Source organism: Mixophyes fleayi, chromosome 10 (genome assembly GCF_038048845.1).
Source record: "Mixophyes fleayi isolate aMixFle1 chromosome 10, aMixFle1.hap1, whole genome shotgun sequence".
NCBI classification, from domain to species: domain Eukaryota; kingdom Metazoa; phylum Chordata; class Amphibia; order Anura; family Limnodynastidae; genus Mixophyes; species Mixophyes fleayi.
In genome coordinates this window covers 40,353,036-40,377,554 of record NC_134411.1, presented here as the reverse complement: position 1 = coordinate 40,377,554, position 24,519 = coordinate 40,353,036, and the positions used below count along the sequence as shown (strand labels likewise).

At 44.1% G+C, this 24,519-nt stretch overlaps 1 protein-coding gene across 2 annotated transcripts in view; it reads right to left on the bottom strand.

The window, feature by feature from the left end:
- Positions 1-1,832: 1,832 nt before the first annotated feature.
- The window catches only part of DENND5A (DENN domain containing 5A), a 34,719-nt gene continuing 12,032 nt past the window's right edge, over positions 1,833-24,519 (bottom strand). For both annotated transcript variants that reach the window (XM_075188516.1, XM_075188517.1), the window contains 20 exons: positions 23,637-24,297; positions 22,813-23,000; positions 20,148-20,465; positions 19,670-19,885; positions 17,926-18,160; positions 17,402-17,552; positions 16,966-17,059; positions 16,540-16,671; positions 14,096-14,248; positions 13,931-14,012; positions 11,881-11,962; positions 10,361-10,489; positions 9,706-9,827; positions 9,415-9,560; positions 8,302-8,420; positions 7,893-8,074; positions 5,589-5,671; positions 4,879-5,002; positions 3,848-4,016; positions 1,833-2,887 (listed from right to left, as the gene is read on the bottom strand). In XM_075188516.1, the coding sequence (XP_075044617.1) occupies positions 2,704-2,887; positions 3,848-4,016; positions 4,879-5,002; positions 5,589-5,671; positions 7,893-8,074; positions 8,302-8,420; positions 9,415-9,560; positions 9,706-9,827; positions 10,361-10,489; positions 11,881-11,962; positions 13,931-14,012; positions 14,096-14,248; positions 16,540-16,671; positions 16,966-17,059; positions 17,402-17,552; positions 17,926-18,160; positions 19,670-19,885; positions 20,148-20,465; positions 22,813-23,000; positions 23,637-24,297 (3,570 nt within the window). In that variant the 3' untranslated portion in view covers positions 1,833-2,703. The remainder of the gene's footprint in view (positions 2,888-3,847; positions 4,017-4,878; positions 5,003-5,588; positions 5,672-7,892; positions 8,075-8,301; positions 8,421-9,414; positions 9,561-9,705; positions 9,828-10,360; positions 10,490-11,880; positions 11,963-13,930; positions 14,013-14,095; positions 14,249-16,539; positions 16,672-16,965; positions 17,060-17,401; positions 17,553-17,925; positions 18,161-19,669; positions 19,886-20,147; positions 20,466-22,812; positions 23,001-23,636; positions 24,298-24,519) is intronic.

The window sequence follows — 24,519 nt, the reverse complement described above, 5'->3', positions numbered from 1 at the left end:
GGGACCAGGGTGCCGTCTGCTGAGAGGTTGTAGGTTATCCCCGTCCAGTTGTGTTTCGGTCACATGCTCTGGTTTTCTCTCACGGTCCAATAACATAATTGAAGGTTTATTGGCTTGAGTGCATCTGGTTGGAAACTTAGATTGTAGGCTTCACTGGGGCAGGGACTGATGAGAATGAACATTCACTGTACAACACTGTGTAATATGTCAGCACTACATAATAATCCATAGAGCAGGTGTCTGTGGATGACTGCTCTATGGAAAGGGGGTACTTGCAGAATACATTACCACTGGGCCACTACCTGGGCCGGCCGACTGAAGTCCGCTGAAAATAATTTACTCCATGTTTAGAATGGTTGCTATGAGTATGGAGAGATTTGGAAGTGGCGCCATCTTGTGGATGCTTTATACTAGACATCTGTGCTGAAAGCTGGGATATAGGATGTAAACAGCTATATACATAAATATACATAGATATGTAAATCTTTTTATATCTATTGAAGAGTATTGTAATTAAAATGCACTTACACGGCCAAAGGAAAAAAGAATAGGATTCGATATATAAAATAATTGGAATTATAATGTACACTTGATTAATATTGAAAAATAGGGACATTTTCATTGGACAATAATAAAACTTTAAAATTTGAGACTGTCCCTGAAAATTAGGGATGGCAGGCACACAGCCACACCCACATCAAACAGCCACACCCACATCACAGCTACTAGCCACACCTACACCTATTTACCCACAAATGACTACATCATAGTAATAACTTGCCTATATAAGAAACATTTCTGACCACCATCATTTGGGATCGCGCAGACGAGGTGTGCGGGAGGAAACTGGGCAGACGTAGTGCACGGGAGGATACCCGCAGACGTGGTTTTGTTTCTCAAACAATGGCTATTTTCATCTCTATAACTTCCAAGAAGAAATAAAACTGTTTATATTATATAACTTATGCTTAGAGATAATATTTTGTAAATAGCTATTGTAATAAACACATGAATAAATAAAAGTGAATATTTAATAACAATATAAAAGTAATATACTCTTTGGCCAAGGGCACTTGGATGGTGCATCTAGCACATACCCAGGTCTATGCTTAGTGTAAGAGTCCACCCTCCCACCACTTTAGCATCACTTTTTTCATTATATAAAAACTTTACTTTTTCCTACTTAAAAAGGGCTCAATTTAGACTTATTTATGGGCTACGTTAATGATGAGGGGACGTCAGGACTGTCCTTATATGTCCGTCTCCACCACCTTTATCTCTGTTCAATAATCTCAACTCTGCAAACAGAAATCCTATTGGCTCGTGGTGTAAACTTTTGTTCTCCATGTACTTGGATGTAAATCTAGGTCACATATAAATATGCACCACGTACGCACGGCCCCACCCCGTACACACTGATTTTTTTGGTTATATATTTTTTATTATGATAAACTTATTTAAAAGTAATCTATCCTGATTCAGTTACATTTGATATGTTTTTGGGTGGTTAAAAAGCGCCGTTATAGAAACTTTTGGTGTAATTCACACGTATGCTCTGAGCCCTGAAATAACAGCTGCTCCACATATACAACCAATAAGTTTAGAGAGAAAATCCTAGCGCCAATAGGTTTTGTTTTAAATATATTTCCCGCAAAATATCTGTAGTGTAATAGGAGACGCCCGTGGATTGGTTCAGTTTATTCATCTTTCTATGACACACACTCCACAAATAAAAGTGTAACGTGTCACCTACACAACTCCATTTACGAGGCCAAATATCTAATTTTAAGAACAATTCTATCAGGAGTGAATGAAGCCAGCACACGTAACAGTTGTGTCAATTTTTATTTTATTTCTTTTAACCTGATCTGTGCAAAATGGCGCTTCTGAGCCGCAAGACCACCTGCGCAGGGGGGAGTAGGAGGCGAAGAGCGGGCTGATCGCCGACTGTCCTTCTATTATTGCATGTCAGAGGAACAGGAAGCAGCAGCGTTAAACTATCTGGGATATAATAAAGTCTTAGCACACCGGGTGAGCACGGAACAAGTCTGCCGCCAGAGGGCGATCCAACGGAGAACGCGGTTTCCTCCCTCTTCATACGCTCTCTCTGCGCGGAGAGCGGCCTCGAAGCGTTGCAGGCAATGCACGTTTGCGTAAGGAGAACAAAAGCATTAATAGTTAAATAAATAAAAATGATGCATATTAAAAAATCACGGTCTGTGCATTTGTGTAACAATATATAAAGAGTCTCTCGACGTTCCATCACAAATTAATACTGACGAGGAAAACAAAAGAAACACAAACGTCGTGACTCCGTAACACTGTGGTCTAGCATGATAAGATTTAAAAATATATCTTCATTTGTAACAGCAAATAAGTGAGGAGGTGCCGGTAAAGCAAATATCGATACAATGTAACAGACGACCTAAAAAAATCTTCGCCGTAATCCTGTGACATCCGTAGAGCGAACGCAACATGTTAATGGGTCCGGTACCACGACCAGTACGTAGAACGGCTTCATAATAAGCTGTACGGTATTCACTTTCACCTCTCTCATATGAAAGGATGTAATAAGTCATAAAGCGCTTTATAAAAAGAGATACTCTCTAATATATTACAGGGCGTGCTCTGGGTGATGGCGGATGGCGGACGTCCGCTCCGTGCACAGTAAAGATCGATCTCTCGGGGTTGGAGGGGAAAGGGTCAGATGTTTATTCCTTTGATGAGGGAACTCTCCAATGTTATATTGAACTCCTGCAGCATTTGTAGCACGCGGATTAAGGAGTTGACGAGGGTGTGGTCCTTTATTAAGGCGGTGTCCTCGTACATTTGTGCTATGATGGGACAATCGGCCAGCAGGGCGATCCAATGGTGCAAGTAGTGGTCCCTGGGGGGGAGGAAAGGCGAAGAGTTTATTAGTAAGAGACCGGTCCGTCTGTCAGTCAGTGTGTACACAAACAGTAAGTCATGTCGCAATATAAAGTGATAAGAAGAAGTAAAAAAAAATTCCACAGAAAATAACAAACAGCTCTTACAAATTTCCGATTAACATTTATCCACACATAATAATACTAATATACAATATTACTATTGGCTTATATAGAATTCCGTTTTAATACACAGTGTTTTTAAGCTCCCTTAAACGATTATCGCGGTTTTATTTCTTGTGTGTTATTGAACAAGTGTATGTACGTCTGTGCTAAAAGGAAATCAAAATCCTACAAAAAAACAAAACAAAAACAAACTGCTCTGAATAAATAATGGATTAGTTGATAAAACTTTACCTAAAATAGATTTTCATTGATATTTTTTACTGTACAAGCCCTAGGGCAACATTAAGTTATAACTGAGATTTATACAGCACCCAACTGTCCTTGGTACGTTACCGAGTGAACCTTCTGGCATCTATGTAAACCGTATAACGGACATAAACACATTACGTGTCTAACCATAAACAGCTTTAATGTTTGACCCGGAGGAGGGAAAGCTGGAAAATCTAGAATATAAAGTATCTTCCACCTTCACTAATTATCTGTTAAATGGAAAGATTAATTCAGAGTGAATCAAGTCTTCTCTCATATAATACATTCACTACGTGCTGTCTATACATCAATCAATTTATAAGGGGGAAAAGGAACTAGGACAGAGCGTTCCCTGAATTATCACTGTATATAATACTGTCTGGGGGAATATAATGTGTGTCGCACACACTGATTGATGAGAGGACCTAGGACACAGCGTTCCCTGAATTATCACTGTAAATACTACTGTCTGGGGGAATATAATATGTGTCGCACACACGGATGGACGGGTGTGATCCCTGAGGCAGTAGATTGACGTCACTCACCGGGCTCCCAGACACACGAACATCTGGAACTTGCCATCTTTGCCGATGTTCCTCGGGGTGCTGTTGATGGCGGTAATGAAGCGGCTGAAGATTCGAGCTCTTTTCTGCCAGTCTTCATCGGGGGTTAATTCATTTACCTCAAGTGCATTGTAATGTGCTTGTGCTTTCTCTGCAAACAACACACAATAAATACAACCCGACACCGTTCATCGGTCTGCACCATAACATACAACAGCCAGCGGTGATATAACAACCACCGACAGGGTGGTTACATAGGTACGTGTGCAGGTTTTATTACTATGTTGTCTGGTATAATATAATACTGATAATGATACAACAGCAGCACCAAGAAATCAAATCATCTGTGAACGGAGAATCCTGTCGCTCTCAGGCGCCGCCGCGTCTTAGTCACCTGACTTCCCTTCCCCAAATCTCTGGTGTGTGGATAAGATGTGACCCCAATCAAACCCTATCCAGCATCTGACAACCATTTATTATTATTACTTTATATAGCACCAATCATATCACGCAGCACTGTACAGAGGCTATAGCATCAGTCCCTACCCCACTGAGCTTACAATCTAACCTAACACACGTCCATTTTTGTCAGAAGCTAATTAACTACGAGTATGTTTCTGGAGTGTGGGAGGAAAACGCAGCACCTGGAGGAAACGCACGCGAACACGGGGAGAACATACAAACTCCACATAGAATTAAACCCATGACCTCAGCGCTGTGAAGAAGCAATGCTAACTACTGTGCGATCTTGCTGCCTGTATCCGACAGGCCAACAATGTACTGATCGACCAGTAACAGATGCTGCCAGCACCACAATTCTCCAACACACCTAAAGCCAACAAGTACTTACTGTACGCGCATCCAAGGACATTACGACACATTACGGCTATAAGTCTATTAGTGTTTCTCTGACTCTCACTCAGATACAAAATAATAAATCTGACTTCTAACGGAAGGACACAGAGTACAGATAAAGGAGCAGTGAGGTGTCTTATTCACATGACGCTTCTTACCTAAAAAATCCCAAATGAAGATACATTTGAAGAGACGCGGGGACTTGAATCCGTGCTGGAAAACTTGCTCCAGAGCCGACACCAGTCCGCACTCCCCGCACAGCAGCAGCGTCAGACTGCCCCTCTGTAAAACATGTGTCAGCGTACTGTATGTTACTGTGCAGTCATAGTGCTCCCGGGTCACACACCCACCTTGCTAATGGCACCTCCTGCCCCCCAACACCCACCCTGCAAATGGCACCTCCTGCCCCCCAACACCCACCCTGCTAATGACACCCCATAATCTGCTGTGATAACAGACTTGTAGTAGGTTTGGGATTATGTTCTGTTCTTCATGTAATAAGGAACTGGCGGAGGTTTTAGGATAAGGGAATATATATTTGGGACAGTTATGGTTATGATTTCACAGGTAACTCTGTCAATAACAACGGATGTTAGATCACGTTCCAATCTAAAATTAATAACATCTGTTTGGTTCTATGAGCAACGCCTCTACCATGTACATTACATACATTATACAACTACATTAGTAAACTCCTTTCTAATGACGTGGCTGTAACAAGGTCCTTATCCCACAGGGGCCCGAGCAGGGCGATGCCGAGACCCAGGCTCGCTCACTCCCCCGGTAATACGCGCACTCTGCATTCTCCCAACATGGCTGCCGGTCACATGACCACTAGGAGGTCTGGAACAGGCAGGATCTACGTTACCTCTTTCTCCGGCTTGTGGAAGTGTTTGACGATGCCGTTTACAGCTTCCCCTATAGCCTCCTGGATCTGCCCTGTGTTTAATTCTACAGGAGGGGAAGAGAAATTTACAAGGATTAATCATCTCTGCTCTACAGATGGGGAAATAGCAGAAAATTAATAAAAACGTACAACTGTCAGTTATTAAAAGCACTAAAGAAGCAGATTTAAGATTGTATGTGTATATATTAATATCTCCAGCTGGGGGCGCTCTGCAATGTCAGTCAATAGAAAACAGCAGCAATAAGAGATCACAGGGGCAGTTACCATGTTACCCCCTTATCTCCCTTACGTATGCTTGTTGTATCCTATTTTATCTACTTATATGGTCTATAGTCTGCAGAACACTGCGCTCAATAACAGCATAAAGGAAACAGACCCTACAGATGGAGCAGACTTCAGTGAACATTCAGTACATGCATTTAATAGGACGTCTCCGATCCAGATTCACTTCAAAGGGAAGAAGAGATATCTAATTGGTGAGATAGAACGGGCCCTGTGAGTAGAATGTTGCAATAAAGGCTGCTTCACATGAAGCAAATTTCACCATGTAAAAAGAATGGTCAAGAATGGTTTGTGCATCTCTGGTCTCAAAACGACTTCTACATACAGGGCCGATTCATTCCCGAACGTCTGGTTAAAAATAATGCACGTAGCTTATAGGCATGTACGGACGTAGCTTATAGGCATGTACGGACGTAGCTTATAGGCATGTACGCCCCTAGCTTATAGGCATGTACGGACGTAGCTTATAGGCATGTACGGACGTAGCTTATAGGCATGTACGGACGTAGCTTATAGGCATGTACGGACGTAGCTTATAGGCATGTACGGACGTAGCTTATAGGCATGTACGGACGTAGCTTATAGGCATGTACGGACGTAGCTTATAGGCATGTACGGACGTAGCTTATAGGCATGTACGCCCCTAGCTTATAGGCATGTACGGACGTAGCTTATAGGCATGTACGGACGTAGCTTATAGGCATGTACGGACGTAGCTTATAGGCATGTACGGACGTAGCTTATAGGCATGTACGGACGTAGCTTAAAGGCATGTACGGACGTAGCTTATAGGCATGTACGCCCGTAGCTTATAGGCATATACGCCCGTAGCTTATAGGCATGTACGGACGTAGCTTATAGGCATGTACGGACGTAGCTTATAGGCATGTACGGACGTAGCTTATAGGCATGTACGCCCGTAGCTTATAGGCATGTACGCCCGTAGCTTATAGGCATGTACGCCCCTAGCTTATAGGCATGTACGGACATAGCTTATAGGCATGTACGGAGGTAGCTTATAGGCATGTACGCCCGTAGCTTATAGGCATGTACGGACGTGGCTTATAGGCATGTACGCCCGTAGCTTATAGGCATGTACGCCCGTAGCTTATAGGCATGTACGGACGTAGCTTATAGGCATGTACGTCCCTAGCTTATAGGCATGTACGCCCGTAGCTTATAGGCATGTACGGACGTAGCTTATAGGCATGTACGCCCGTAGCTTATAGGCATGTACGCCCATAGCTTATAGGCATGTACGGACGTATTTAAATACAAGCGGATCTCAAGATACCTTTTCATTAGTATCTGGGTATCAGCACGCTCTGGCTGTACATTACATGTGGTATGAAGACAGAACACACATGTACATGTCCCATCAGATCGCATGAGGCCAAAAAAAAATTGTAAAATAAATTTCTAACTCTTAATACTAAAAACATTACCAAAAATGTGAGCGGTTTTTTTTTTTTGTTTTTTTTTATATGAAATCATAAATCAGAACGTTCTTAGTGGGTACTGTACATAAAATGCAAACAAATGTTATAGCACATACGTGTCAGTAATCACTAATTACACTGCCCTGCTGCTGGTGCAGGTGATATGGATAAAACACTTAAATAGAAGATGACCAGAGCTTGAATCTGTCGCATGTGTGTGCGCTCCGCACGCCCTTACTGTACATCGCCTATGTTAGTCCTTCCCTCCCGCCCTTTAAGTTGTAGCAGTCGTGTCATTTGCGTTCACTGGCGTAAGTCCCGTTCTAGCGCATGTGCAGAGGTTTTTCACGCAAGATACGAAACGCAAATGGATTTACAACCGAAGATGAACGAGTCCCACAGTGTCTGAGTCCAGGATCCATAGACAAGGTGGGCGATCTCGTTAGATTACACAACACATGGAGTATTATCGTTACTCGTTATACCATTCACTGCACCCTCTGATAGGAGAGGCCCCAGATATCAGACCTGGGGCCACACTTACTGGGTCGGCTGTTGGGTGATATCGCCACAAGTCTCCGGATCATGCCTGGCGAGTGCTGCAGCGGAGGGGTTCTACAGGGTCTCTCTTCCAGGTCTGTGGTTGGTGTGAGAAGGTCCCCAACCAAAACCCTCTCCAAACTCCCGTCATCCATCCCCTTCCCCAGCCATCGGCCGCAGGGAAACCTAGGAGCAGACATCGGATTAGTGCCGCACTAACCAGCGAGACACCGAAGATTAATGTTACCGATGAGAGAGAGATACAAGTTCAGACCACACTAAACCCAGTTACAGAACTCCCCTTACCCCCCCCTCCTCCCCCAAGAGTGATTTATAAATAAAGTGAATACACCCGGCTGTATATAACAAGCTGTGACCGTCCGGTTATTATAAAGCCGTCAGACGTTTCTCACTTGTACGTGTGGCCGGTAATCTCGTTCCGGACCATGACGTGTTCTACCAGCCACTTGGCGTAGAGCCCGGAGTTGTCATGTCCGATTTGCACGGTTGTCAGCTTACCCAGGTTCTGGCACTGCGGAGAGAGGAGATCTGAGCTCAGACACACAATGCACAGTTCTGCAGACACACACAATGCACAGTTCTACAGACACACACAATGCACAGTTCTACAGACACACACAATGCACAGTTCTACAGACACACACAATGCACAGTTCTACAGACACACACAATGCACAGTTCTACAGACACACACAATGCACAGTTCTACAGACACACACAATGCACAGTTCTACAGACACACACAATGCACAGTTCTACAGACACACACAATGCACAGTTCTACAGACACACACAATGCACAGTTCTACAGACACACACAATGCACAGTCTACAGACACACACATTGCACAGTCTACAGACACACACATTGTACAGTCTACAGACACACAATGTACAATCTACAGCACAAACATTTCTATCAATCTCAGATACACTAATGTCAATGTGATACCGAGCCAGCTCAACCTGTGAGGAAACGCTGCTTGGGGCATTAGTTTGGGGCTCTAGGCTTTAATCTTTCAGATTCAGTGTAGCAAGTATGACAAAAAATAAAGGGAGCTTGTGGTTTGTTAATAAAATTGAAACCCAAAGGTGATCCGTAGGGAAAATGCCAGGATTCTGTGTGTAATGAGTGAGGAGTGAGGGCCTATGGCTTTTATCAGCACATATTGACACTGGGTCGGGATCATCCATTATACTACACTCCAACGTTTTACTACTTGTTCCGTACATTGACTGTGAGACACAGAAGGTGGTTGCTCAGAGTTTGGATTACAAAGGAACACTGTTTGGATGCGGTGTATAATTTATAGGTGTTTGAATAATAAAGTCACTCAGAAATTACAGTCGAGGAGACTTAATCGCCACTTATATTACACACATACAGAGCACAGATCAGGAAACAGCTGTCAGACTGAGCGGCCCGGGGAGCTGATGCCCCCCCTACCCAGCCCGCCCCTGATAACGGCGCAGTGACGCCACAATAAATGTAGTTTCCGACAAACCTCGTGCGTCTTTTCCAAGATGTTCCTGGGGACATGAAGAACGCCCGTCTCCCCCAGCTCCCCCGAGATACAGATCCATGGGATGGCCGTGAACATGGAGCCTCCAAGCTTCTTGCTGGGGACGATGAGAATGTGGTAGGGGATCACTGCGGGGAGATGAGAAGAGGTCTCAGGACTCTGTAATGATGGGGATTCTAGCACATGTTACATAGGTCTATCCGTAGTGATAAGAAGCCGACACGTTCTATCACACGGGAGAACGATCTGTGGAACCATCAGACGTGTACTTACTAATAGTTGTGAAGACATTTGTGAAACAGAAATAATCCACAGCGTTAAAGGATAGAAGATGGTAGAGGAACTGTTCTTTCTCGTCATCACAGCGCAGGAAGGCATAACGCTTGTACAATTTCCTGGGAGAAAGACAGTACTCACATTACGCAATGTAAAAAATGGACATGGATGACAGTGACTATATAACATGAGATAACAGTAACTGTGATATAATGCAGGATATATAAAGGATGACGGACGCTGGTGACTATATAACATGAGATAATAGTTACTGTGATATAATGCAGGAAATATAAAGGATGACGGACGCTGGTGACTATATAACATGAGATAATAGTTACTGTGATATAATGCAGGATATATAAAGGATGACAGTGACTATATAACATGAGATAACAGTTACTGTGATATAATGCAGGATATATAAAGGATGACGGACGCTGGTGACTATATAACATGAGATAACAGTTACTGTGATATAATGCAGGATATATAAAGGATGACGGACGCTGGTGACTATATAACATGAGATAACAGTTACTGTGATATAATGCAGGATATATAAAGGATGACAGTGACTATATAACATGAGATAACAGTTACTGTGATATAATGCAGGATATATAAAGGATGACGGACGCCGGTCATTTACTTTGTGAGCTCATGATCCAGTAGAAGCTGCTTCAGGTGTCTGGACAGAAGTTTCTTTTCCATGGACAATCTGACCCAGGCTCGAGCCTTCCCTACATCTGTCTTGATCTCACCGATGTTCTGGATGTGTCTGGAAACAGAAAAATTAGTTTATAGGAAGCGACATAGGGGACACAGACTAACACTGGGGTTACGCTGCACCCAGAGGAAGCAGAATCACCCGTCACCTACAGGTCAGCTCGTACATACATCATCTAGAACGCTTCATATACTAGGTTGGGGGATGGGCTGTGAGGAGGCCGCCTGGCCACTAGTCGCTGCAAATACATCTAATTACTCGCACTATGTCCAAGGAGTGAAAAAGAACATCTGTGGTGATCTGGGGTTTGGACGATTGAACGATCTCCTGATTCATGTGGAAATCGGAAATGTTTTGCAGAACCACCTGGTCTATATGGAACATGATAAAGAGAGACGGACGAATGTGCTGACAACTTGGAAATTCTGATCCACACTAACGGTCAAGTGAAAAGCAACATTAAAAGAAAAGCTCTTTCAGGGGAACCTCTGCCAGGAGCGGGAAAGGAGGAGTGAGGAGTTAGGGCAGAACAAGATTAAGGTCCCAAAGCTGGAGAGTTGAGGCTGAAAATGGAACACACAAAATAAACCCCTTTTAGAAGGCTCTGGGCCTCTGAGATAGAGACCAGACAACTGTGCTGAAACCAGGGAGCCGAGACCCAGCGCTCTGTTCAGGACCTTCTAGCAAACAAACAAGACAAAACAAGAACCAGGAGACCATGGGGAGCCAGAGATCTGCCCATCACTGTACGTAGGTGACCCATACCCTGTGCCAGGCCATGGACAACCTGGATTCTTACCCACAGCATTATCTGTATGACGCAACTGAAAGACCCCTACGGCGGAGTATCAGGACTCCAAGAGCCGCGGTGTTAAGGGCTGTGACTTGTGATAGGCTGCACTCGCTTCCAGGGCTACAAGAGAACATCCCAGAGCACCCCTGGCTGCCACTGAACGTAGATCTGACCCACCTGGAAATCTGCTGATCAGAGACTCAGGGGGGACAAAACATCGGACACTACAAGCTCTCATAGCACCACTTCATCGCACGTCCCAGAGGGAAATCCCACATCAGTGGAGAAAGACTAAAACCCTTCCCCTGCTACATCACAGGTGTCCAGTCTGACCGACAAGATCCTGCATCCTGGGACACTGGAAACATGGAGTGACCCAGCATGGAGACGGGGGAGGAGGGGACGTGTCCCATGATCCTTCGCCTCAGTGTTATTCTGCGTCTCCCATGACCAAAGAAGAATTATAACTATAAACGAGACGATGGATAGATCACTATGAGAAATGTGATGACAACGACCATTACCCTCCATTCTCAGAGCACGTCTTCAGGAAAGTCTGTTTATAGAGAGAGACCCTCCCCCATTACTCTGCAGAACCTACTGCCCCCCACCAGTTCTATACCGCGCAGGATCCATTAATATCACTCACAGCATGTCCTGCACCAGTGAGATCTTCAGAGGAGCCATCACAGGATTGGGGTCAGATTTCCGTCTCTCCGAGTCCAAAAACACTTCAAGAACAGAATAGCAGCATCTCATCATTCATGTATTAAGACAATAACGCAGTATTCACAGCAACAGATAAATATGTCATCTGCTCAGGTTGTAAGTGATGCCCGTTAATATAAGCACAATCACAGAAGACATTGATAATACTGAATGTTCACTGTCCTGTAGACAAAGCTGGTTAGCCCTGTGACTGATGTGTGACACACTGGAAGGTGGAGCGTGCAGAGGTGGAAGGTGGAGCGTGCAGAGGTGGAAGGTGAAGCGTGCAGAGGTGGAAGGTGAAGCGTGCAGAGGTGGAAGGTGGAGCGTGCAGAGGTGGAAGGTGGAGCGTGCAGAGGTGGAAGGTGGAGCGTGCAGAGGTGAAAGGTGGAGCGTGCAGAGGTGGAAGGTGGAGCGTGCAGAGGTGGAAGGTGAAGCGTGCAGAGGTGGAAGGTGAAGCGTGCAGAGGTGGAAGGTGAAGCGTGCAGAGGTGGAAGGTGGAGCGTGCAGAGGTGGAAGGTGGAGCGTGCAGAGGTGGAAGGTGGAGCGTGCAGAGGTGGAAGGTGGAGCGTGCAGAGGTGGAAGGTGGAGCGTGCAGAGGTGGAAGGTGGAGCGTGCAGAGGTGGAAGGTGGAGCGTGCAGAGGTGGAAGGTGGAGCGTGCAGAGGTGGAAGGTGGAGCGTGCAGAGGTGGAAGGTGGAGCGTGCAGAGGTGGAAGGTGGAGCGTGCAGAGGTGGAAGGTGGAGCGTGCAGAGGAGGAAGGTGGAGCGTGCAGAGGAGGAAGGTGGAGCGTGCAGAGGAGGAAGGTGGAGCGTGCAGAGGAGGAAGGTGGAGCGTGCAGAGGTGGAGTGTTTCAGGTACACTGTGCGCAGAGGTGGAGGGTGCCAGGTACACAGAGGGTGGAGCATACAGAGGTGGAGTGTGCAGTGGTGGTACAAGCTATAAGCTAAAGGAAAGATTCATTGAGCACTTTCCATAATTTGGGACTAGACTGTTCAGTACAACGCTCTTCTCATTTCTTACAGAAGCCCAAATTTACACCAGATAAATGCGGGCGTTTGCATCTCTATAAGAAAGTTTCTGATTTGCTCTAACAGACAGTGGGCAGTCAGTGGACGTATAATTGCATCTTGTTAGAGCTGAGCCACTAGTTAAGGATGAAACAAAGAAAAGATGTGAGTATGTATGTATGTATGTATGTATCTATGCATGTATGTATGTATGTATGTATGTATGTGTGTGTGTATCCATGTATGTATGTATCCATGTATGTATGTATGTATGTGTATGTATGTATGTATGTATGTATGTATGTGTGTATGTATGTATGTATGTATGTTGTATCTATGTATGTTGTATCTATGTATGTTGTATCTATGTATGTATCTATCTATGTATCTATGTATGCATGCATGTATGCATGTGTATGTATGTATTTGTATGTATGTATGTATGTATGTATGTATGTATCTATGTGTGTATGTGTGTGTATGTATGTATATATGTATGTATGTATGTATGTATGTATGTATGTATGTATGTATGTATGTATGTATGTATGTATCTATCGCCCCCTAGTGAAGGTCTAGAGATAATGCAACTAGTTGCACACAAACCACTGGATAGAAAGCAGATCACACTGCTAGGAGGTAACACTGATTGTATAGAGGAGAACGTATTATCTGGATGGGGTTTAGAATGGCAGCTCTAGAGAAGAGAAGAAAGGAGCATTTCTGTCTGTGTGATTTATATCTATAGAGGGGACTTGGAGGACTTGAAGCCACAGCAATAATGGGGCTCAGAATAAAACTATGAATGGAGATGAAGAAGTTACTTACTAGCGGGTAAGCAGGGAGTCAATAAACGTTCTCCCTTCTGTACATGGGAGAATGTAGCTTATATGAGAGAGGGCCGGGGTTACGCTCATGAGGACACCTCACTGGTTTGTTTCTTTTCAGTCTCGGAGAAGGATATATGTAAATAAACCATTACCTGCGTGGCTGAAGCTCCCGGCAGTCAGTCTCCTCCTACTGTCCTGATAATGTAACAGGTGGGACCACAAGGCCGACTTCCCCTGCAGCACAAACACAGCACATGGATGAGGTCTTCAGAAGACGGGAAATCACAGGATCCACCATGAGAGGGATCGGACTGTACCTGCTTCACCAGGAGACCGTGGCTCCAGATCCGCTCTAGTAGATCGCACAGGCTGGCGATCAAAGTATTCTCCTCCACACCAGTAATGCTGACTTCTCCGTGGCCCAACTCCACAGCCTCGCGGCCCATCTTCTCCACCAGCATCCGCTTGGTCTATGAGGAAAGCAGTGAGCAGCTTGTACTAACGACCTAACGAAGCAACTCTCGCGTTAACAAATGCGCTGCCGCAAGTGACCGCCATCGCTGGACTGGTTTATAACAGAAGTATCAGCAAACACTGAGGTAGAGGAATAGATTACAGATTGGCTACAGACACCTTAAAAAAGGATATTCCCTGACTGCAAATGAATCCACAGTAAATAGCAGATTTAGTAATGCATTCTGCTAATCAATGAAAAGGAAAAATAAATAGATGAGATGTGTTTTGATCTCACACACATACTGGATTATAGAACTAGACATACAGTCATGGCCAAAAGTTTTGAGAATCACACAAATATTATTTTTCACAAAGTCTGCTGCCTCCGTTTTTAGGATGGCGATTTGCATATACTCCAGAATCTCATGAAGAGTGATCAGATTAATTGCAATTAATTTCAAAGTCCCTCTTTGCCATGACTATGAACACAAACAACATTTCCCCTGCATTTCAGCCCTGCCACAAAAAGAACAGCAGACATTAGGTCAGTAAATCTCTCGTTAACACAGGTGAGAGTGTTGACGAGGACAAGGCCGGAGTTCACTCGGTCATGCTGATTGAGTTAGAATAACAGACTGGAAGCTTTAAAAAGTAGGGTGGAGCTTGAAATCATTCTTCTTCCTCTATTAACCATGGTTATCTGCAAGGAAACACGTGCAGTCATCATTGCTTTACACAAAAAGGGCTTCACATGCAAGGATATTGCTGCTAGTAAGATTGCACCTTAATCAACCATTTATCAGATCATCAAGAACTTCAAGGAGAGAGGTTCAATAGTTGTGAAGAATGGTGCCCAAGAATGTCCAGCAAGCGCCAGGACCATCTCCTAAAGTTGATTCAGCTGCAGGATCTGGGCACCACCAGTGCAGAGCTTGCTCAGGAATGGCAGCAGGCAGGTGTGAGTGCATCTGTGTGCACAGTGAGGTGAAGACTTTTGGAAGATGGCCTGGTGTCAAGAAGGCCAGCAAAGAAGCCACTTCTCTCCAGAAAAAACATCAAGGACAGACTTATATTCTGCAAAAGGGTTGGGCAGCACGGTGGCTACGCGGTTAGCACTTCCACCTCACAGCGCTGGGGTCTTGAGTTTAATTCCCAACCATGGCCTTATCTGTGAGGAGTTTGTATGTTCTCCCCGTGTTTGCGTGGGTTTCCTCCGGGTGCTCCGGTTTCCTCCCACACTCCAAAAACATGCTAGTAGGTTAATTGGCAGCTATCAAAATTGACCCTAGTCTCTCTCTGTCTGTGTGTATGTATGTTAGGAAATTTAGACTGTAAGCTCCAGTGGGGCAGGGACTGATATGAGTGAGTTCTCTGTACAGCGCTGCGGAATCAGTGGCGCTATATAAATAAATGGTGATGATGATGGATTGGACTGCTGAGGACCGGGGTAAAGTCAATTTCTCTGATGAGTCCCCTTTCTGAGTGTTTGGGGCTTCTAGAAAAACGCTTGTCCGGAGAAAGACAGGTTAGTGCTACCATCAGTCCTGTGTCATGCAAATAGTAAAGTGTCCTGAGACCATTCATGTGTGTGGTTGCTTCTCAGCCAAGGGAGTGGGCTCACTCACAATTTTGTCTAAGAACACAGCCATGAATAAAGAATGGTACCAAAACATCCTGCAAGAGCAACTTCTCCCAACCATCCAAGAACAGTTTGGTGAGGAACAATGCCTTTTCCAGCATGGTGGAGCACCTTGCCATAAGGCAAAAGTGATAACTAAGTGGCTCAGGGATCAAAACATCGACATTTTGGGTCCATGGCCAGGAAACTCCCCAGGCCTTAATCCCATTGAGAACTTGTGGTCAATCCTCAAGAAGCGGGTGGACAAACAAAACCCACAAATTCTGACAAACTCCAAGCATTGATTAGACAAGAATGTGCGGCCATCAGTCAGTATGTGGCCCAGAAGTTGATTGACAGCATTTCAGGGCAAATTGCAGAGGTCTTCAAAAAGAAGGGTCAACACTACAAATATTGACTCTTTGCATAAACTTAATGTAATTGTCAATAAAAGCCTTTGACACTTATGAAATGCTTGTAATATTATGTCAGTATAACATAGCAACATCTGACAAAAAGGTTTAAAAACACTGAAGCAGCAAAGTTTGTGAAAACCAATACTTGTGTCATTCTCAAAACTTTTGGCCATGACTGTAGAGTCTGCTGGTAGAATACAGACACTATCACACAGTACATAACGGGGGACAGACATGAAAACTGGTGTCACGTATAGAGCTGGTGCTGCACCTTATTCCGACATTCTTTCAGCAAACCTTCCACAAACTTCCAGTTGGTTTGGGCGATGACGGAAGGAGACAGGTTGGAGAGTTTGGGCTGCCGGATCGTGCTCCCCATATTTCTTGCTTCCTGGATGTATTTCTGGGGGAAAAAACACAGGGATTTTCTATTAGGTCCAAGCGGGTGATAGGTTCAAGCAGGTGATAGGTTCTGACGGGAGCTCTTGTGGCATTTTCCACTGCTCTACGCGTATAAATAGCTGAAATAGGAGTTGCAGGTCCCGCCAGCCGATCACTACAACGTACCCGAATATCCACAAGATCAATGAGAGAAGATCTCCCTGATAAAAATAAACCTCATGAATGGACCTACGGGGCTGGGTGCTTGGATTGGGCCGATACCTACAGACCTGTACCCGCGCTAGGACACACTTACCTCTCTCTGGTCATTATCAAGTCTAAGGTGCTCGGTATGTTGTTTCTGCCGGTCCTTCCGCCTCCACTGCGCTGGCGCATTTCTCTTTGTCCACCTGTAAGAGAACCAAACACACAATAACACCGGTAGCAATATACGTATAAAAGGAATAAAAGAATAGAACAAAATAAGTCACAATCCCAGTTACACACAAGTGAAAGTGAACTATAAATTCTAAACAGCAACAGGCAGCCAGATACTGTAATCCCATCTGTTCTGTATATACAGCTCCCTCCCCTGAGAGCCTCACAGGGGGCGGGGCACAGTGGGCAGACGCAGGATGGCAAATGCTTGGGGGCAGGGTGGTGGGGGCAGGGTGACGGGGACGCGGGGGCAGGGTGACTGGGACGGGGGGGGCAGGGTGATGGGGGACTCAGGAGCAGATTATCGCCCTCACTTGTTGGTTGCCGGCCCAGTGGACAGCACATCAGACTGCAGCTTAGGGAAGAACCCCGTCTCATATTTCCCCTGTCCGATTTTCATATCCAATAGATGTGGGTGTATGGCCGTGTGATCGATCTTGGACAGTCGCACCTCTATGGACTTTACTGTAGAACAGACAAGTTTATATTACAGACACACTAATTATATATATATATATATATATATATATATATATATATATATATATATATATATATATATATATATATATATATATCAAAATCAACATTACAAAATAAAAGGTCTACTTACTGCTATAGTCATTGTGATTCATTTTGTAACTATTAATGGGATATATAATGGTAATGAGAGAAAAGCACACACCCCGATACTAGAAATCATGGGCGTATCGAACTCAAAATGTAAGGACCAATGGTAGTGATGGACAAACTGAAATATAATTAGCATAAAGCGCAGGACACACTTCCAACGGTGCAGTAATAAGCAGCATAGTAATTATAATATTACCGGCCTTACCCGCTTCTTCGATGGCCGTGCATTTCTGGTACATGGACGTGCGTAGCGTCGGAGTCCTGACGTTTAACAGTCGTATCTTGTCCACTCTGACATCAAACACACGTAAGACGGGATCTTTGTCGTCCTCATCGTGGCACAATATTTTATTGTCGATGAATGAGGCGAACATCTGCGTTTCTAGGAATCGCGAGAGAAAAGGCAAATACGGTTCTGGCTGGTCGGAGAGGAAGGAGGCCTGCAGAGAGAGAGCGGAGGTGTGATGTCCCAAAGACCTAGCCCTACCGACCACCTGGGGTAGGTACAGTGTAACGGTCAACCAGATGCAGCATATACAACGTAGTAACTGATGTTCATAGTGTTTCAAACAAACTCCGAAGTCTTTTCTCAATTATTAATGAAACAAGGAAACAACAACGGATTACATAGGTATTCATCCCTTTGCTAAATACCTCTAACTGGAGCAATCTTACCTTAAGTGGTCACATAACTGACTGGAGATCACCTCTGAATAATTAAAGTATCTGAAGTGATTTTAGAGAGAAATACACCGGTGTGAGACAGGTCCCACAGTAGGTTAACGCATTTCCAAATAAGAGCTTTATCATGAATTAAAAGAACAATCAGAGCTAATTAGAAAAAAAAAAAGTTAGTGAAAAGTATCAAAGGAAGGATGTTAGAAGATTTCAACGATTTACAATACCCCCCACTAAAGTCCATCATAAAGAATGGAAAGAACAAGGCACAACTGTGATGTGTTTTTAGAACATGTTGTCCTCCAAAACGAACATCAGTGTGAGAAGAGTAATTCTACCAATACCATCAAGAGGCCGACAGCAACTCATACAGCAAATCCACCTTGGAGCGGCCTAAATACAAAGTAATCAATGTCCTGGCGTGGACTAATCATAGCGCAGACCACACACCAGAGAGAATGGTTTGTATTTTGCTGGTTCCCCAGCTGTCCCCATCCAGCAGTGTGACAGAGATGAAGATGTACAAAGCTGGGAGACCTTCCCCCCCCCCAATAGACCGACAGCCGGAACTTCAGCGAAACACGTCTCTACCAAGCCCAGGATTTACCATTATTGCACCTTGTTTATTTGTAAGTCATTGACTGAGTAAATGAACAGTTACAGTTGTTTCTTTATTTCACATTACAGAGTATTTTTTTGTCTTATAAACCATCAAAATGCCAAAGGGTGTGAATACTTTATATATACACCATACGTAACATGAAGCGTTCTCTACCCCCCAGGATGGACATTTACTGTGATGTAAAACCACATGTCGGGTATTTTTGGTGTAATCGATCTGGAAGGGTCACTGAATTTCTTTAAGAGAACGATGATACTTTGTATTACAATTTCAAGTCAGACTCTATTTTCAGAATCATTTTATTTTTTGGATACAAAGTGTTCACATTTATTATATATAAAAGGGAAAGGGAATTCCTACTTTGTATCTTTATGAAAAAAAAAATATTCTCCCCTGGAAAAGTTACAATACAGCAAAAAAAACAACAACATTAATAATAAGTTTGCTGGCTACGATGTATAAAATGTTTTATGCCGCCACGGGTAAGATGACCAGACCACAGGACTACAAGGGGTCCCGAAATAGATCTGTATCTGCGGAGAGACGATTTAGACACTCGATAACAAACATCTGTTTGGATGGGATGTGTATGGGGTGGAGCGACTGCCCGCCTGGCGCTGCCACACCCACATCCGGTAACCGCGCTCACCTTGTCGTAGTTCTGCATCTGCTCGCGGTTAGTGAACCAGGACTCCTTGTCTTGGCTGGGCTGGATCACAAACGCTTCGTAGTCGGCGAACATCTGAGTGAAGCGGTTTGCGAAGACCTCGCGGATGTGGATGTTCAGCTGGTGAACCCGGAGCTCTTCCTCGTCGCACTGGAATTTGGTGTCCTTCTTACTGGTGGTCTCTTCTCGAACCTCCACCTGTACAAAGGGGAATGGGTCTTTTATAGGTGTGAATCAGTTATATATACCCCAACAATAAACACTAGTTATCTTCAATGGGTTTCTATTAAACATCAGTAAAACACATGGCCAGATATAAGTCTACTAGAGTGATCTACTGTTTCTGCATATTAACATCAACTTGTAACCTTATTCCGTAAAGAATTGACCAAACACTTCAACAGTGTTCCCTCAATGATTAGAAATGAAACAAATTCCAGGCGACGTGTGGGAATCTGACCTTCTCCAAGCTCACACCTGTCCTCTTCACCAGAGCCTGGATTCGTGCCAGGGTCTCGTTTTCCTTCAGAAGCTCAAACGAGTTGAGGGGCGACCTGGCCAGGTTACCGTTCTTCTTGTCTGACACCAGATCCGCGGCCTTGATGTTCTTTAGCTTTGAGATGCTTTCGCTGCAGTGTAAGTTCCCCTCTGGAGGAATCCCGAAAGACATCAGGACCTCGGACACTTCCTGGATGAACTCCAGCTTGTTAGGGAACTGAGGGAGGTCTTCCGGTAACTCGATGAAATGGTTGTCTATGTCCACAAAGCAGAGATTGGCCTGAAAGTAAAAGAAAATAATTATTCCAAACATCATACTGACAGCACGTCAGATACAACACTGATTCTAAACAAGGCGACCTGCAGTATCAATTAATCCAATAAATTAAAGGGTATTAATGTTTGAAGTACAAAATTATTTGTGGGACACTAAGCAACAATTACACTTAAGTAGCTCCGTCATCCACACAAAACTGCACAAATGTAAAATTCCCAAGTTGGGTTTGTGAAGAATAATTAAGAGATTAATTACACATTTAATTTTACACTGCAAGACTGCTGCTGTCTCTTTCTCCTCATTTGCATAAAGTGTCACTGGCATTACTTCAAGTGGTAAGAGACATCACTGAGAATGCAGCCTATCCAATCACTAGGAGCCAGTGACATCACTGAGAATGCAGCCTATCCAATCACTAGGAGCCAGTGACATCACTGAGAATGCAGCCTATCCAGTCACTAGGAACCAGTGACATCACTGAGAATGCAGCCTATCCAATCACTAGGAACCAGTGACATCACTGAGAATGCAGCCTATCCAGTCACTAGGAACCAGTGACATCACTGAGGTATGAGTCACTTTCTTTAACATAGCTGCCTACACAGCATGAAGGCTCAAGTTTAAATCAGAAAGTGTTGGCACTTGGACACATATATGGACACTACTTTGAGCAGACATCAGACCCACAAAATTGCTTTAAATTTCCCGGCACAACTGAATAACAAGCTTAGTTTTTTGGGGGGTTCTTTATCTGAGAGCACAGCAGCGTGACAGGGAGAGGACAGTCGGCCAGTTAGGAAGCTCCTGACCATGCAGAGCTTCAGGGTCCCAGCTTACGAGGACTCATGAAAAGCCGGCTGTGTGTGACGGCGGCGGACAAGGAATCATTGAAAGCCCAGGAACAATCACAGGATTATACTGAGATATGTGCAGCTGATTCTGGGCCACTTCCTCAGGGTAAACAATCTGTGCTCTTATAACGGTTACATCTGAGGAAATTCTGTTATATGAAGAAACTTTGTAAAGACCTGAGAGCAACAGAACATCTCACACATTCAGCTCAAAACCACTCCCGGGACCTAAATGTTACATCTCTAACCCTATAATTAGCAGCGACCCAAAGAGAAGCAGCACATTCTGAGACTGTAGGAATCAGATCATCTATAGGACGTAATACTGGTGGAACATGACAAGAGGGAGAAGGCAATGGGTCCGTCCTTCCAAAAATATCACAATGGGCATCGTAAAGAACTTTCAATATTTTTTAAATCAAAGCAGAACTATTACAAATCATAAGTGTAATTGGACTTCTATGGTTCCTTCTTGTGGGTTCAAATGAGAGGACTCATGTTAGATGTAATACTTAAAAGCTGCTGAAAACGGAGAGTACTTCTGCTATATCAATCACGTATACATCACAGTGTACTGCTGCTATATCAATCACGTATACATCACAGTGTACTGCTGCTATATAAATACATATATACATCACAGTGTACTGCTGCTATATCAATCACGTATACATCACAGTGTACTGCTGCTATATCAATCACGTATACATCACAGTGTACTGCTGCTATATCAATCACGTATACATCACAGTGTACTGCTGCTATATAAATACATATATACATCATAGTGTATTGCTGCTATGAATGGTATATTCTCCGTTTAGTGCCAGAGTCATAGTTGCATGTAAATACATTGATGCAACGTAAAAACGCGCCTTGGTGGACTGCACATGCGCACACCCCACGTCTGTATGGATGATAATTGATCTGGACGTATCTATACACTAGATTTAAGGAGGTGCGTATCTTAAGACGCAGACACATCTTTGCTCATACACAAACGGCATCTTCATGTTAAACCTAAAATAGGAGTTGACATGGTTGGCATTGTCTGTATATTATTTATGTCAGCTGTCAGTCACTATACACAGCTTTATAGGAAATATATTGAGCACCTGAAATTCTTCCATAAATATTTGTGAATGTTATTAGTTTGTAGCCTTTATATCTTATGGTCCTTTAAAGTTTTGCTGGATGAACTGATCGCTTGCAGGGCATTTTATCATTATTTATATGGTGCCACAAGGGTTCCACAACACCGTAGAGCCGAAAGGGGAAAAGGAAATCTAATAAAACATGATATAGTATAACATGACAAAGAGCACAGAGTATAAAGAGAGTGTTACCCACTGGAAAAGATGGAATAAGGGAGGGTACACGGATATAGTATTTCCCAGATGCACCAACACAAAAATAACAGAACATTTATGATGACTGCATGACATTCAATTTCAGCGATTCACACTGGAATAGTTCTGAATTATTACACATAATCCTACCTCCTGCGGCAGCTCCAGCTTAGACCTGTCATCCAGCCCGTTGGAGTGCAAACCCATCAAATATGGCACTGGAGCATCCAGGAAGTGGAGCAGCGAGGCCGGCAGGATGGGAACGTAGACGTGCTGCCACTGGTACGGAAACATAAGGCCGGTGATGGTCTCCGCAACAGTCATTAATCTCTGGTAATCTGTAAATCAAGAAAACGTCTTTAATGCATCCACTGTGTCATCTCTATCTATCAGGAGAGCTGCTCGTTGGACAACAAAGGATTTGCAAGCGCGGAGCGGAAAGAACAAAAAGTTACATAATAAACCACTGGTAAATCTATGCGACTTTCAGAAGGCAGAACTAATACCCAGAAGGTATGGCAGATGGGCAGAACTGCCTCAACGTGCAGGGAATAAGTATTAAGCAATTTGAGAAGTTGAAAAGCTTAGTCTTCTCCTGTGAGCAATCTAATGCTCCGATTGGCTACAGGTTGGTCTAATCCTAGGAATATTCTAAAACTCTGGTTGGCTACAGGTTGGTCTAATCTTGGGAATGTTCTAATGCTCTGATTGGCTAGTTTGCTTTAGTCCCGTGAGTTATCTAATGCTCTGATTGGACGCAGGGTGCTCTAGTCCTGTGAGTGATTTAATACACTGATTGGGTACGGGTTGCTCTACTCCAATGAGAGGCTCCCCAAGTGTTAGGACATCCAGACACTAGCAAGTTTGATCCCGAAGAGCCTACAGCAGAGAACTATACAACAGAAACCCCTTCTGCCCGAGCAATGCCAATGATAACCCACTAACAGATAACCCAACCACAAAGGTTCACTTACGCTGGGAGTAAAGCAGGATCTGGAGCTCCAGAAGAGCACAAGTGAACAGCTGGACGACATTCTCTACACCAAGTAACTCAAAAACCTCTTTCACCGGAAAGTCAAACAACGGCAGCTCATTGGTACTTGGCCTCTGACATATGATAGGTGCGTAGACCCCTGAAAACTTCAAGGACCTGCCCGCCGGAGGTAGCGGTACCTCGTAGAGGGTATTATAGATATAGCTTTCTAACGGTAACGGAGGGGGCTGTGGAGAGGTAACGGCCTGATGAAGCTGCTCCAGGACCTTCTTACAGGCCGTCATAAAAGACATGGGTGTAATTAGACAGATGCACTTGGAGACGTACAAAGTATCGCGAGAGATGTCGTAGGAGTTAAACCTCTGAAGCTTGGTGACGGAGGAGTCATTGCAGTCCTCCGGGCAGATGGTGCCATCTCCGCCGTTGGTTACGGAGGTGTGAATGATGTCGTATTCCGCGTTGTGCATGTGATACAAGGTCTGCATGGCGCTACAGATCTGCTTGCTGGTGACTTCCTCGAAGAAGGTGAGGGAGAACCCAAAAGTCCTTGAACCATCTTCCCGCGTTATGATAAAGGAATGGAACTGAGGGTCTCTGCAGTCCGCCTGAGTCTTGAAGGACAGTCCCTTGGGCATACACAGCTGTAGAGGCAATAATATAATAGTGTTACTGTCTGTAGCTGCTTTATTTTATTTAGCTTCAGTCTACACAGAAATGTTCCCAGTTATGTGGTCCCACAACATAAAGTACAGGACACCAAGGGGGGAATTTAATTGACTCTGCGATATTTTTTTTCCCGCAGCGTTAAAAAAAAAAAAATAATAATCCCACAAGGATTTTTAACTGCTATAGTGACCATTTCT